The sequence below is a fragment of the Trichechus manatus genome, unplaced genomic scaffold, assembly GCF_000243295.1.
Source record: "Trichechus manatus latirostris isolate Lorelei unplaced genomic scaffold, TriManLat1.0 scaffold00017, whole genome shotgun sequence".
Taxonomy (NCBI): domain Eukaryota; kingdom Metazoa; phylum Chordata; class Mammalia; order Sirenia; family Trichechidae; genus Trichechus; species Trichechus manatus.
In genome coordinates, this window is record NW_004443953.1 from 19,739,847 (window position 1) to 19,754,998 (window position 15,152).

Consider the following 15,152-nt stretch of genomic DNA (forward strand, 5'->3'; position numbering starts at 1 on the left):
AAACAGCTTCTTCAAGGACTGGGCTAGAGAATTAATTGAAGAAGTAGAAGACCAAGCAGCAGGGCATACTTGGTTGATGTAGGATAGCATGAATTAGTAGTAGGTTAAGTTAACACAACTTTGTATCACCATTAGCATGATATGCTAATAGCAAAGAAAGCAGGCTGATGAAACACAATTTATTGTAAAATTCTTTTTAAAAGCATTAAACATTCAGTGAACATAATTTCTATTAAGAGAAATTAGAATATAGCATTTCTTAGCTCAGTTTCTCCCCAAAGCTATCACAGGTACAAATGATACTGATTTATTTTAGAATGTTCAGGGTTGCAAAGGAAATATTAATGTAAGACTCTTGCTGGTGCCTTAAACTAAGATAGGTAAGAAAGAAAGGCTGTGAACATATATATTCATTTGGAAAATACATGTTGGTGCCTGGCACAGGACATAAGGACCTAGGGTGCAAGGAGGAGGGGCACCTGTGAAGGTATATGTGTATTAGGTCAGGGCGGGAGGGATGTATTCAGGGAGAGAACATGTGGTAAAGCTGAGACAGACGTAAGATTTAAAGGATTTTTGTGTTTAGGGTGACTGTGTAGGGCAATGGTAGTAGCATAAACACATGCTTGGGATATTATATGGGAATGAATGTTTTTGTGGGCTTGTTTATCAAATCCCAGTGATGCCTTAGAATCACAGCTTAGCTTAGAATCATAGAATCTTATTTCAGGAATAACTCTGGAGGTTATAAACTATCTATCTACATTTCCCAACATCTTTTCTAAAAATATTATGAGGAAGTAATTTTAAAACTAACTACTTAAATAAGAGTATTTAAAGGGAAAACCATTTTTGCAGTCACTTCAGTTTCTTAATAAATTATTTTAGGCATAATTACCTACCTATTTTGACTCTCCCCCTCTCAGGACCTTCTCCCATTACTAGGATATTTGCTGGTTTCTAGAAATAAAAATAGAGCACTCGAATTACTACGTTTATTCTTTTGACATGCTCTAAAAGGGGAAAAGAAGTTCTTACAATATGAAAACATTCGCTGTGTTTTTGTCAAAACTATAATCGAATATTTAAGCACCCTCTACACAGCTAAAGCATTTGACATACTTGAAGTTAACACTAACTTTATATAAACATCCTTGCTATAGAAATACACCTTATTTTCAAAATTACATCATACAAATAAATACAAAGTAATTAAAGCTATTATTTTTATTCATCTCAAAGAAAAAAAAATACTAATAAAAAAACTCCCACAAATTATAAACTGTCTGCTAACTGCCCACAGCAAAGAGCTTATGTGGCTAAAATTTTTATACAAAATTTCAAACCACAACACGATTACCTTCATTTAAGTGAATCAAATGGAATATTCCTTGCTAAAGATTTGTAAACTACTGTAGGAAAACATGATCAACATTCAACAGACTCCATTAAAATTCATACATCTTTTAAGCTATAGTACATGCAAAAGTGAGAAATTCCAAATATCATTTCAAGAAGTAGGAAAATAAAAACCAAGGCTAATCCAGAACTATATAAAGACAAAGAGTAGGCTATAAATGCATCCACCATCTCTTAAGTCATGCTCGTTTGTAGACATCTGGAGCAGAGGAACTGTGGGAACAGGCTTCGTTTATTTATTTTTCTTTTGGGCAAATAAGTCTCCCTTGTAAACTGTTCGGAGAGAAAATTTATGTTTTTAACTTATTACATTCATTTATTTAATCAATGAATCTATTTTTAGTTTCTTCTAAGGACAAAGAACCATCTAAGCACCATGAGGAAAAAGAAAAGAAAACCAAATTCCTAACCTCCAGATGCTTACTATATAAGTAGAAAGAAAAATCAGAGGTTTTGTGTAATATTAGAAGCTACTGCTGTATATGAGTTGTTATAGATAGGATTCTAGTCTTGGTTGAAGATGTTAAACTAGATTACTTTAAGATACCTTACAATTTGCTGTTTTTTTTTTTAAGTTTCAATGAAAACAATAAACACCAAAAAAAAAAAAGGAAGTGATATAACCAGGGATTCCATTTTTAAGGAAAATGTTCATTGGGGTGCAAGGATGGGGGTTATACATCAGTGAGATCCTGAAAAATGAATAAGAAGAACTAGAACTAGCATGGCAAAAAGAAGAACACTGCAGGAGGTAGAAAAGGCTATGAACATGGTATGCTTAAAAAAAAATAACAAAAAACCAAACCCACTGCCATCGAGTCTATTCCGACTCATAGCAACCCTATAGGACAGAGTAGAACTGCCCGTCCCATAGGGTTTCCAAGCAGCAGCTGGCGGATTCAAGCTGCCGACCATTTGGTTAGCAGCCAAGCTCTTAACCACTGTGTCACCAGGGCTCCTCATGGTATGCTTAGGAGACAGTAATAAGTCTGACTTGACAGAAATGAGAGGGCCCATGTTGGGGTGGTAGAATGAACCTAAACTATGGATGGTCTTTCATGCCAGATGAAGTATCTATCCTTTACATTGTTGTTGTTGTATGCCGTTGAGTCGATTCCGACTCATAGCAACCCTATAGGACAGAATAGCCCACAGAGTTTCCTAAGCTGTAATCTTTACAGGAGCAGACTGCTAGGTCTTTCTCCTGCCAGTTCTTTCTCCCTCAGAGCCGCTGAGTGGGTTCAAATGGTTGACCTTTTCAGTTAGCAGCCGAGTGCTTAACCATTGCACCACCAGTGGTGGAGTTGGTGCTAACAACTGGGTGTGAGGTGATATGGACTTTGTCCAGTGTCTTGCGAGCTGAAATGGAGAGGGAAGTATGGAGCTAAGAAACATTTTAAAGAACCAATTAACAGGACTTTGTGGATGGTTGAAATTAGAAGATTAAGAAAAAGGGAGATAAAGATTTAACCAAGGTTTTGAGTTTACGTGACTGGTAGAATAATGATGCCTTTTATGGTGATTGGAGCCCTGGTGGCGCAGTGATTAAGAGCTTGGCTGCCAACGAAAAAGGTCAGCAGTTCGAATCCACCAGCTGCTCCTTGGAAACCCTATGGGGCAATCCTACTCTGTCCTATAGGGTCACTATAAGTTGGAATCAACTCAGCGGCAATGGGTTTGGTTTTTGGTTTTTTATGGTGATAGACAAGTTATGAGAAGCATTGGTTTGAGATGGGGGACAACACAGAGAGGGAGACAACATACTGAGTTTGAGTAATGTGAGATATCCACGTCATAATAAGCAGTGGAATGGAAACAGGAACTACCCCATAGAAATTTGAAAGTTATTGTCATTAGGGTATGATAACTGAGGGCATGATTAGTTCACTATAGCAGAAAGAGAAAAATAGCAGTCAGACAAAAACTGAACCTTCAAAATTCAAGCTGGACAACTACTTATCAAAGATTCATTACGTATAAAACATTGTACTAGAGACTTTCAGGAAACAAAGAGAAATAAAACATAAAGATCTTGACTTCCAGGAGCTTGAAACCTAGTAAGGAAAAGCAGGCAGCTTGTTAGAATATAAGGCAAATTACGGAAAGTCCCAAAATAGCAAAATAAAATGCCAGGAATGAATGATTCTTTTCTGTGAACATCAGGATAGTTTTTAGGAAGGCAATGACTTTGGATGACTTTAAGGATGACTAAGATTTTGATAAGCATGACAAGAAGAAAAACTTCTCAGGAAACCATATAAGTAATGGCATGATAAGTATAAAACTATACACATGGCATATTGGGACAGCCTACAAGTATTTCGATGTGAGCAGAGCTTAGAATGCTCAGTATAGAAATAAGACTGGAGAATAATGTTGGGAATAAAATGCCACATTAAGGAGACTGGAATTTATTCTATAGGCAAAGCCAAGACAGGACAATGATGTAATCTGATCTATATTTAGGAAGAAACTCTGGTAGTAATGTGAGGGATAGACTGGAAAGGATGGATGAACCACAAAGCAGAGACAGAGACACCAGTTGGAAGTGGAAAAGTAAAGGGGCCCTAACTTGTGACAATGGTCATAGATGAAGATATAAGAGCATTTCAAGGTAAAAGTTCAAGAAGGCATTGCTATTTTGCAAGGCTCTCTCTACTTTCTATAGTCATTCATTCAACAAATGTTTACTGAACACATACTAAGTATCAGGTAGTGGTTTAGATGCTGGAGATATGACACTGAACCAGGAAAAATCCTGGCCCTCCTGGAGCTTACATTCTAGTGGCAAAAGAAAGACAATAAATAAACAAGTATACAGTACATCCGATGCTGATAAGCACTGTGGATAAGAATAAAACAAGGAGGAAATAAGAAACTTCTACATCTGGCTTTATGGCTGACTAGGTGCTCTGAGGGAGTCTGCGATACAGAACAACTATATGCTGAGTAAGAAATATTTCTTGAAGTATTCCTGACCACAGAAGAGGTTGGAAATATCTATAACAACTGCTCACCCTCACCCCAAATAAGTCTCTTGTGGCTGGGCTAGAGCTTTGAGCAGCCAGGAAAGGCAGAATGGGCTTGGAGGCAGATGCCAATAACGTACTTCAGTGGGGACGCTGAGCCTCTGGCCACCAGTAAGGTGAGGAAGCTGAGCCTGCTACTCCTTTGCAGTTAGTCAACACCTTCGAGGAGCTAAAGTAAAGTTAGATGAGTAAACCTATATGCTACCAGTAAACGCAAAAGCAAAATCTCTCTGGAGGAAAGACTTCCCTACTTAGCCCTAAGGACTAAAACAATACTTTTTCCAGCTAAAAAACACATACTTTCTATGCTATGTACAAGAGACCTACCTAAGCGTAAAGATCCATAAAAGCTGAAAGTAAAAGGATGGAAAAAGATATATCAGGCAAATAGCTAAAAGAATGCTAAATCAACTATAGTCAGAAAACAAGAAGAGAGAGATGCAAATAAACTCCATTACAGAAAACAAAAAGAAACATAACTACAGATCCAGTGGAGTTTAGAAAGATAAAAGAATCCTATGAAGAACTTTATGCCTATAAATGTGAAAACATATACAAAATGGACCAAGTCTAAGAAAAAGTAACCTACAAATTGGCTCAAAATCAATTAGAAAACTTGAAGAAATCGTGAAGTACTAAATAAATTAAAACCGTAGTTAAAAATCTTCCTACGAAGAAAACACCAGACTCCAAATGATTTTAGAGGCAAATTCTCCAAATATTCAATGAACGAATTACTTCAATCTTATTCAAACTTTTTCCGAGAACAGAAAAAGTGAGGGAATGTTTCCAATACATTCTAGAAGGCCAGTATAGCCAAACCTTGATAGCCAAACCAAAGTATAAGAAGAAAAATTTCAGGCCAACCTCACTTATGAGTATAGATGTAAAAATATTAAACAAATATTAAACCAAATCCAGAAACAGAAATCCTGGATGGCTTAACATGAGAAAATCTATATAAATCCTTCATATATTAATAGATCAAAGAAGAAAAATCATATAGTCAACTTGATAGATGCGGAAAAGGCAGTTGGTAAAATTTAACACCCATTCATGAAAAAAAACTCTCAGCCAGTAAGACTAGAAGAAACTTCCTTAACCTGATTATGAGTATACACCAAAAAGTAAGAAGGAAACATTAAAAGCACTCCCTTTAAAATCAGGAATAATGTAAGATTCCCATTATCACCACCTGTAAATCAACATTGTACTAGAAGTCAGTGCTGTAAGACAAGAATAATTAAAGGCATATGAATCAGAAAGTCAGAAACAAAACTATTATTATTTGCAGATGAAATAATTATCTATATAGAAAACCCCAAAGTATTCACAGACCTATTATAAGCAATAGTAAGAAAGTTTAGCAAGATGCTTGGCTAAATGAACAACTGAAAAAGTCAGCAGTATTTCTATACACCAGGAAAAAAAAAAAGGCTAGGAAATACAATTTTTAAAAGACAGAACTACTACTATAGCAACAAAAACTATAAGGTACTTAGGAACAAATATTACAAAGGATGTGCAAGATTCGTATGCAGAACGCTATGAAACAGTATTTTAAATGATATTAAAGAGTCCTAAATAAAGATCCCATATTTATAGATAAGAAAGTTCAATATAGTAGACACCAATTCTCACAATACTTCATCTGTAAATTCAATGCAATTTCAATCAAAATTCTAATATGGCCTCACTTTTAGGAGGGACATCAATTTCTGGGGTTTAGATGGGGACCATTAACTAAATTGTGCCTTTTTTTGTTTTTTTTTTGGGGGGGGGGGGGGGGACTTGAAAAGCTGATTCTAAAATGTATATGGAAGAACAAAGAACTAAGAATAGCCAAGACAGTCATGAAGAAGAGTACGTTGGGGAGGGGAGAGGAATCTGGCTCAAAAGAAAATACCAAAACTTATTTTAAAGCTACAGTAAGTAGGTCAGTGTGGTACTGGCGCAGAGACAGACAAACTGATCAATGGGACAGAGTACAGAACCCAGATGGAACCATGATACTGACAGAGGAGGACATTCAGATCAGTGAGGAAAGAAGGAGCTGGTACAACAGATTAGCCAAATGGAGCAAAAATAAATAAAATGAATTCCCGCCTCATACCATACACATAAATTTTAGGTGGATTAAAGACTTAAAATGTGAAAAAGCTAAACTTTAAAACTTTTAGAAAAAAATATAGGACAGTATCTTTCCAACCCTTAGGCAGGGAAGAATTTCTTAAGACACAAAAAACAGTTAACCATAAAGAGAAAAAAACCCCGATAATTTCAGTTACGTTAAAATAACTTCCTATCATCTGAAAAGAAAATAAAAAGACAAAGCACAAACTGGTAGTGTATTTGCAACACGTATAAGCAACAAAGATTTAATAACCAGAATAAAGAATTCCTATAAATCAATACTGTTGGCGAAGAATATTGAATATACCATGAACTGCCAAAAGAACAAACAATCTGTCTTGGAAGAAGTACAACCAGAATGCTCCTTAGAAGCAAGGACGGTGAGACTACATCTTACATACTTCGGACATGTTGTCAGGAGGGATCAGTCCCTGGGGAAGTACATCATGCTTGGTAAAGCACAAGGTCAGCGAAAAAGAGGAAGACCCTCAGTGAGATGGACTGACACTGCCACTGCAACAATGGGCTCAAGCATAACAATGACTGTGACCATGGTGCAGGACCGAGCAGTGTTTTGTCCTGCGGTATATAGGGTCGCTATGATTCAGAACTGACTCGAGGGCACCTAACAACAACAAAAACGTAAATGAATATGGAGCCCTGGTGGCATAGTAGTTAAAAGCTGGGCTGCTAATCAAAACGTCAGCAGTTTGAATCCACCAGCTGCTCCTTGGAAACTCTGTGGGCAGTTCTACTCTGTCCTAAAGGGTCTCTATCAGTCGGAAATGACTTGACGGCAATGGGTTTGTTTTTTTTTTTTTTGGTTTTGCAATATTGAACAATTGCATACCCTTCAACTTAGTAATTCCATTCTTAGATACACCAGAGAATGTTAATAGCAGCACGTCTGTAATACCCCCCCCCAAAAAAAAAATCTGGAAACAATCTCAAATTTCTAGCTAATATGAAAATGGAGAAATTAACTGTGGTAGAGTCACACAATGAATTTTAAAACTGCAGTGAAAATCACTGAACTATACAAATAAATGCAAAAACGTGTCCAAATCTTGGAAGCATTATGTTGAGTAGGGGAAAAAAAAGCAAGAGACTATATATAGCAGAATATCATTTTCATAAAGCTTAAAACCAAGCAAAGCTAAGAATATACTCTTTAGGCATACATAAAAATGTGATAAACCTACATTTTTTTTAAAAAAAAAGAGAGAACAATAGATTAAAAATTCAGGGTATTTGTCACCTCTTGGGAAGAGACAGGAGAATGGGATGGGGAAAAAACATAAACAGAAGCAAGCTATTGGCAATGTTCCAGTTATTGGGTCAAATGATGGGTTCTTGAGTGTGCCCTGTATTATTATGCTTTGTAACATGCATAAATGTTCCAAATATTCTTCTGTGTATATCATATATTAAAAAGATAATAAAGACAAAAAAAATAAAACAACGAATGGGCATCGGCACTACTAGGAGTGGAGTGGGAAGGTGTTATTTTAAGAATTATTTAAGCGTTATTTTAAGTTCTTAAGTATTTGGTGGCTAACCAAAAGGTCAGCAGTTCGAATCCACCAGTTGCTCCCTGCAGTTCTACTCTGTCCTATAGAGTTGCTATGAGTCTGGAATCCACTTGACTGCAGAGGTTTTTTGTTTTTTGAATTCTTTAGAGAAAGCCTCTTTTGAGATAAGTAAGTATCATTTGAGATAAGACCTGAAGGAAGTACAGTAATAAGCCAGGTGGATATCTATAAGGGAAGAGCACTCCAGGATGAGGGAAGAGGAAGTTGAAAGAACTGAGAGGCAGGAGTGTGTCTGGTGAACTGGAGACAATGCAAGGGAGTACCGTGGGCCTCAGGAAGTACAGAGGGATAATAGGGTGCTGATTCTACAGAAGGAAACCCAAGGGAAGTCTTCCTTGCTGTTTCAAATGGTTCCACTTATGGCATGAGTTATTTTAGCACCAGAATTGGACAGGTTCTTGAGTCTGTCTGGCCTGTGCTGAGAGGTGGTGAGGGCTACCACAAGGTTTGCAGAAGGGCAAGGTCATGGTGTTTGCAGCAGTCAGAAAAAACCCTGGTGGACCAGGGGGCTGGCAAACTGGAGAAAGAGCAAAGAGGGCAATGTGGGTGGAGTCAACGTGAGAGAAGGAGAGTAGTAGGAAAAGCAGAGAGGTAAAGTGCAGGTTGGGGAGGGGGGTGTCCATTATACAGAATCTTGTAGGAACTTGGAAAGACTTCAGGTTTTACATGACTAGCATTAGCATCAAGGAGCCCTAGTGGCCCAACAGTTAAGCATTTGGCTGTTAAGGCTGGCAGTTCAAACTCACCCAGCAGCAACACGGGAGAAAGACCTGGCAATCTGCTTCAGTAAAGATCATAGCCTAGAAAACTCTATGGGGGCAGTTCTATTCTGTAGCACATGGGGTCACTCTGAGTTGAAAATCAACTCCCTCAACAGCACACAACAACAGCATTCGTATCATCATTTTGGTATACTATCTTTGTCTTAATATAATTTTTATGTAATTGTATAATATATATAGATGTTGGTATTCTGCCCAATCTCTGATAGAGTTTGGGGAGACTGTCATTTTCTACTACATTATATGTTTCTGTAATGTTGATTTTGTGTATTTCGGTATTGTTTATACTCAGAAAAAATGATATTTAAAAAATACAATAAAAAATAATAATGTTGGGAGGAATAAAGGGAGATTAGACAGAAAAGGGCCAGTGAGTTAATCTGTGAAGGAATATCAAAGGTAAGAAAACCTAGATAGCGCCAGAGTGCTAGAAGCCAAAAGTTTAAAAAGGAAAAGTGGTCATCAGGTATAACAGAATGAAAACTGAGAAGAGACAACTGGATTGGACAATTAGAAGATCACTGGTGTCAAAAAAAAAAATTATTTCTGTGCATTTAAAAAAGCCAGACATAGTACACAAGGCCCAAATAAGTGGGAAGGTAAAGGTAAGGGTAGAGTATACTTTTGAAGGCCTTTGTGATAATGGGATCTCTGAGTGTCTTTTAGTTATCTAGTGTTGCCATAACAGAAATACCACCAGTGGGTGGCTTTAACAAACAGGAATTTATTTTCTCAGTTTAGGAGGCTAGAAGTCTGAATGCAGAGTGCTGGCTCTAGGGGAAGTCTTTCTCTCTCCGTCGGCTCTTGAGGAAGGTCCTTGTTCCTTGGCGATCTTTATGTAGCATGGCATCTATCTTCCCCTATCTCTGCTTGCTCATCTGTCTTAATCTGCTCTTTTTATATTTCAAAAGTGATTGGCTTAAAACATACCCTACACTGATAAAGCCTCTTAATATACCAAAGACAACTCATTCCCAAATGGGATTATAACCACAGGTATACCCAAAAACTAAACCCCTTGCCTTGAGTCCAGGATTTACAACACAAACTTTTGGGGGACACAATTTAATCCATAACACTGAGATATAACAATTTTTTAAATTGTAAAATTATCAAATAAACCATTTTATCTACCATTTGCTACATTACTTGCTATTCCTAAATTCTGAGCTTAAACCCTTTCAAAATAAAGATTGTAAGATAAAAACATAAAGTATGAGACAGGAGAGCAAAAACTGCTTTAAATGAAAACAGATTATGAGTAGCTGAATGGGAGAAATGTAGGAAGTTGGTTTTAGATCACTGTTAGTTAACTCTTCTTAGAAGTTCTTGCAGTCACTCTATGTTGAAACAGCAAATATGTACACCACAACAGAATGAGGATACAGAGAAAGAGAAAAAAGGATCTGGCTATTGTTGAAGTTAGTTAGAAAAGACTGCTTTTAAAAGTGGAGTCTCCAGGTAGAGTGTGAGATGAGGGCAGAGGTAGTGACATGGTTTAGGGGAGCAGTGGCCCGTGAGTTCTTTTGTACAGTTTGAGAAAGGAACTCAGAGACTGGGCAATATCCACAAAGAAGGGCTCCTGTAGCCAAGTTAAAACCCAGAATTGCAGAGGGAGTCACATTTTTAAATGTGCATCCCTTAACTAGGATTCGTCTGTCCCCTGTGTTGTTGTTGTTAGCTGCCCTCAAGTTGGCCCCCAACTCATGGCAACCCCATGCACAACAAATGAAACCCAATGTCCAGTCCTGCACCATCCTCATGATCAGTTGCAGACAGGACTATTGTGATCAATAGGGTTTTCACTGGCTGATTTTTGGAAGTAGATCATCGAGCCTTTCTTCCTAGTCCGTCTTGGTCTGGAAGCTCCACTGAAACCTGTTTGGCATCACAGCAACAACGCAAGCCTCCAGTAACAGACAGAGGTGGCTGTGCATGAGGTACACTGGCCAGGAATCGAACCCGGGCCTCTCGCATGGAAGGTGAGAGTTTACCACTCAACCACTACCACCCCTGGCTCCCTTGAGAACAAGTAAATAAATGCTAAGGTCACAAGATATTTGATGTGTCGAAATAACCATAACAACAACAAAATAAATGATATAATCACGACTAAAATGCTTTTAACGTTTCAAAGCATTTTCAGATCAATCAATTCATCTTTCTTAATGGAAACACTCAAAGGTGTGCAGGGGAATGGGGAACGTCTCAGAGTAACTCCATCCAGTCCTCAAGATTCCGCTCTGACTTGTGTTTACAGATAGTATGCTCAGTTTTCAAAAGACTGACTTTAATGATGATGAATTTAAGTGAAAGTCTATGCTTAAAAAAAAGGAAACTGTAGCTGATTTGCAAGCACCTGCACCCACACACAACATGCCTACAAGGATGAAGGATACCAAACTTGTTCTGACCTAGTTACATCCCAATTAACACAGACTATGCTTTACTAAAACTCCTCTTCTTACTGTGAACACAAAATGCCAGCTGTGAAAGAAAGTGATACTGCTGCTTTTGCACACTTTGGTTACCATAGATACAGTAGAAATGGCAGGCACTGGATGCCTCACATTTAAGTTATCAGCAGTAAAATCGGATAGACAAATCAATGCTGCAGGGTTCATTTTAGTTAAATTGTATTTTCAAGGCAACATTCAGGGAAATAATGTGATAAATAATATGATTACTAAGAGACTATTGTTGAAACATCTGCATTTTAGCATAATTTAGTTAATTCTTGAAGTTACGTTCATATGCTTTACAAGTACTCCAGATTTGCTTTTTCCTTTTAGAGAACCAGTTTTTCACAGGGTTAAACTTATTTCAGTTAATTGGTTCATCACAAATAGAAAGGCTTAAAGATACAAAATCATTCTACTTCATTTGCTTTGCACCCCCCACCCCAGGACACAAATTTGAACACAAATATGAAACCCACAATATGACTCCTATCAGACCAGCAGGGAAGACAGAAAAAACATAAAAAGTTGTTTACAATCCTGAATAACAGGAACAAAAACAATCGGAATATCAATCGGACTAGTTTCTGAAACAATGAACAGTGTTGGCCTAGTATTACTGGCTACAACTATTCTCGTGATGGCACAACTCTCCTCAGGTTTGATACAGAAGTACATTCCCAGGGGAAAATCCTCAGAGTTCATGTCGCTTTCTTTACACTGTTCTCCATTGTTCACCCTGAACAAATAAGATTTTGTGTTGTAATAAATGGGGCAAAGAACTATCTAAAAGTAAGATCTATGCTTTTTCTTTTTTTTTTTTTTAAGCAAATACAACAGTTGGTTGCTAAATGCTATAGCATTAGTCTATCATAGCTGCTTACCACTGAAAATAACCTCATTGATCAGTTAGCAGATTTAAAAATAGAATTGTAGCATGTCATGAAGATACAGATTCTGATCATAGAGACTGCAACCTCCTAGAGGGCAAGGAGTATATTTCTGTCACAACTTTATTTATCTGCTGAAAGTCAGGCACATAGTAAGAGTTTAAAAAATATTTGTTGAATGAATGAACAAACAAATAAATGAATAAAAAATGCCAATGGTTAGCACTCATGGTCCAGCCGACTGTAGGGGAAGGCATGAGTATCCTCCTTTGACAGGCAAGTTCCCAATTCTAAAAGAAGTCGAAAGAAACTAGAATAAGCACTTACCCCCAAATATGTCAAGCTCCCTTATGAATACAGGTTTTAAAAAATCTTGATTTTAGCTTTATTGTAGGGTTTCAACAATCACCCATAATGCTAATGACTCCCAAATCTATACCTCTAGGTCTCTAAACTTCTGTGTGTCTTAGACATATGTCAACTGCCTGCTGGCCATCTCCACATCACCTCAAACTCAACATGTCCAAAAGGAAACTTCACTTTTCCCTGCCCAAACTGTTTCTTTTTCTGGTATTCCCTTCTCAGTTACTCAGTCACCAAAGGCATTAGTCTGAACTCAACCCTCTCTTTTATCCCTAAAATCGAATCAGTCTTCTGATTACCTTACTTCCTAAATATTTATATTTATCTTTTCTCTATCTTGATCACTTCTGCCCTAGTTCTGCCCTTACCATTTCTCAATCAGCAGATTACAACAGCCTAATAAAGCTGGTCTCCCTGCCTCCTACTGGGGCAGTGAATTGCTTAATATGGTCCTAGCCATAGTCTTTTTTAACTTCCACCAAATGACTGGGTATGATTATGCAAATGAGGTGCTTGTGGCCCACCACAGGGATTGGATAGCTAGCTAATAACATAAATAAGGTGCGTGATACCCTTGTGGGGGTAAGAACATGCAAATAAGATGTATGGAACCCTAACAAGAGGATTGGTCAGTTTTGCCATCCCACTAGGCTTAAACTGAGCCATCCCAGAGGTTGGAAGGGAGAATCTCAATACCACCAAGAAAGAAGAATCAGGAGTGGAGTGCATCCTTTGGACCCAGGATCCCTGCACTGAGAAGCTCCTAGAACCAAGAGACCAAGAGAGAGCTGTAACACTGAAGATGGTGAGAAGCAGCAGCAGAGAAACAACGGCAGCAGAGGCAAGAGAGGCAGGAGACTGGCAGGAGACAGTGCGGTGGGTTTCCTGGCACATGGAGAGAGAAGGCTGAGTGCCTTCAGCAGGAGGCTTGCTGGCAGGGTAGGGTGTCTCTGGGCACTTGGTGGAGCTAGGTTTGCTGACCCATGAAGCTAGAGCTGAGTGCCTTCAGGCCAAGGCTTACTGGTGGAGTGGGGTGCCTCAGGGCACTTACAGACAGAGCCAAAAGAGCTTCGTAACACTCTTCAGAGCAGGGCAAAGGCCAAGGGGCAGAAAGAGGTGTGCCTGCGGACACATCTGAGAAGTGGCTGCCCTGATCAAAGAACTGTATCCTGAGTGTTCCTGAACTTGAATTGTAACTTGTTACTTCTCTAATAAACCCCGTAACTGTGAGAATGGTCTGTGAGTCTGTGTGGCCATTGCAATGAATTACTGAACCCAGCAGAGAAGTAGAGAGTGACGTGGGAGGGACAGTTGGTGTTAGAACCGGTAATTTTCCTTCCCCTTCTGAAAGAGGTCAGATGCCACCTCCATGCCATTCTTATACTTCTAAAACCAATTCTCCATATCCTTGTCCTGTCTTAAACAAAAACCTGACTAGCTCAACTCCAAATGACCACAGGGTAAAATCTAAGCTTATAACAAAACAATGAAGATCCACTAGAATCTGGTCCCTGTCTCTCTCTTCTGCCTCTTCCTTCACCACTTCTTGCTTTGCCCCAGTAATACTAAAGTTTGTGTTGTTCCTTACCCCGTGCCCCTATTCATGCTGCCTCCTCTGCCTGGAAAGCTCCCCCGTCCCCTTTCACCTTATAATGCCTACTCATCCCTTTGGATTCAGCTCAGTGAGAGTCCTCCAGGAGAGCCCCATCCCGAATGGTTAGGTGTTCTCCTTCTGTGCTCTCTGTACATTATGCATAGCTGATTCCTGAATGTACCTTATAATTTCATTTTTAAACCTTGTTGTTTTATGATTATCCATTCACGTGTATCTTCCCCACCATGCACTTGGTGAGGAAAGGGATGGTATTTTATTAATCCCTGTTTTCCTAGTGACCAGCATAGTGCCTGATACATATTAAACCAAAACCCGTTGCCGTCGAGTTGATTCCGACTCATAGCAACCCTGTAAGACAGAACAGAACTGCCCCATAGGGTTTCTAAGGAGCACCTGGTGGATTCGAACTGCCAACCTTTTGGTTAGCAGCTGTAGCTCTTAACCACTATGCCACCAGGGTTTCCTGGTACATATCAGGAGGTCAAAATATGTTTGTAGAGCAAATATGCTAAGTCTGTAAGCGTAGTTATAAAGAAATAATCTAGTTAAAAGCGAGTTATATTCCATGGCTTTACTATGGTTTAAATGAGCCTTTCTATTCAGATTATCTAAACAGTTTAAAATGTTATTTCTAAGCAAAAATGTCTTCCCAGTTGCAAATTATGTATTTACTAGATGCAAACTATCTGTAAATTGGGTGCAGCCTATTATATTAAATGCTGTGATTACAGAAAATTAAGTGGAACAAAGAAACTGTCAACAACACACAAAAAAAGACATCAAAATGACAGCACTAAACTCATACCTATCAATAATTAGGCTGAATGTAAATGGACTAAATGCACCAATAAAGAGACAGAGAGTGGCAGA

General features: G+C 38.4%; 1 protein-coding gene across 18 annotated transcripts in view; it reads right to left on the reverse strand.

Annotated features, from left to right (window-relative positions):
* CDK19 (cyclin dependent kinase 19) overlaps nt 1-15,152 on the reverse strand; it is a 209,730-nt gene that overhangs the window by 26,183 nt on the left and 168,395 nt on the right. For all 18 annotated transcript variants that reach the window (XM_023727654.1, XM_004372464.2, XM_023727668.1 and 15 more), the window contains one exon: nt 903-960. In XM_023727654.1, coding sequence (XP_023583422.1) covers nt 903-960 — 58 coding nt within the window. The remainder of the gene's footprint in view (nt 1-902; nt 961-15,152) is intronic.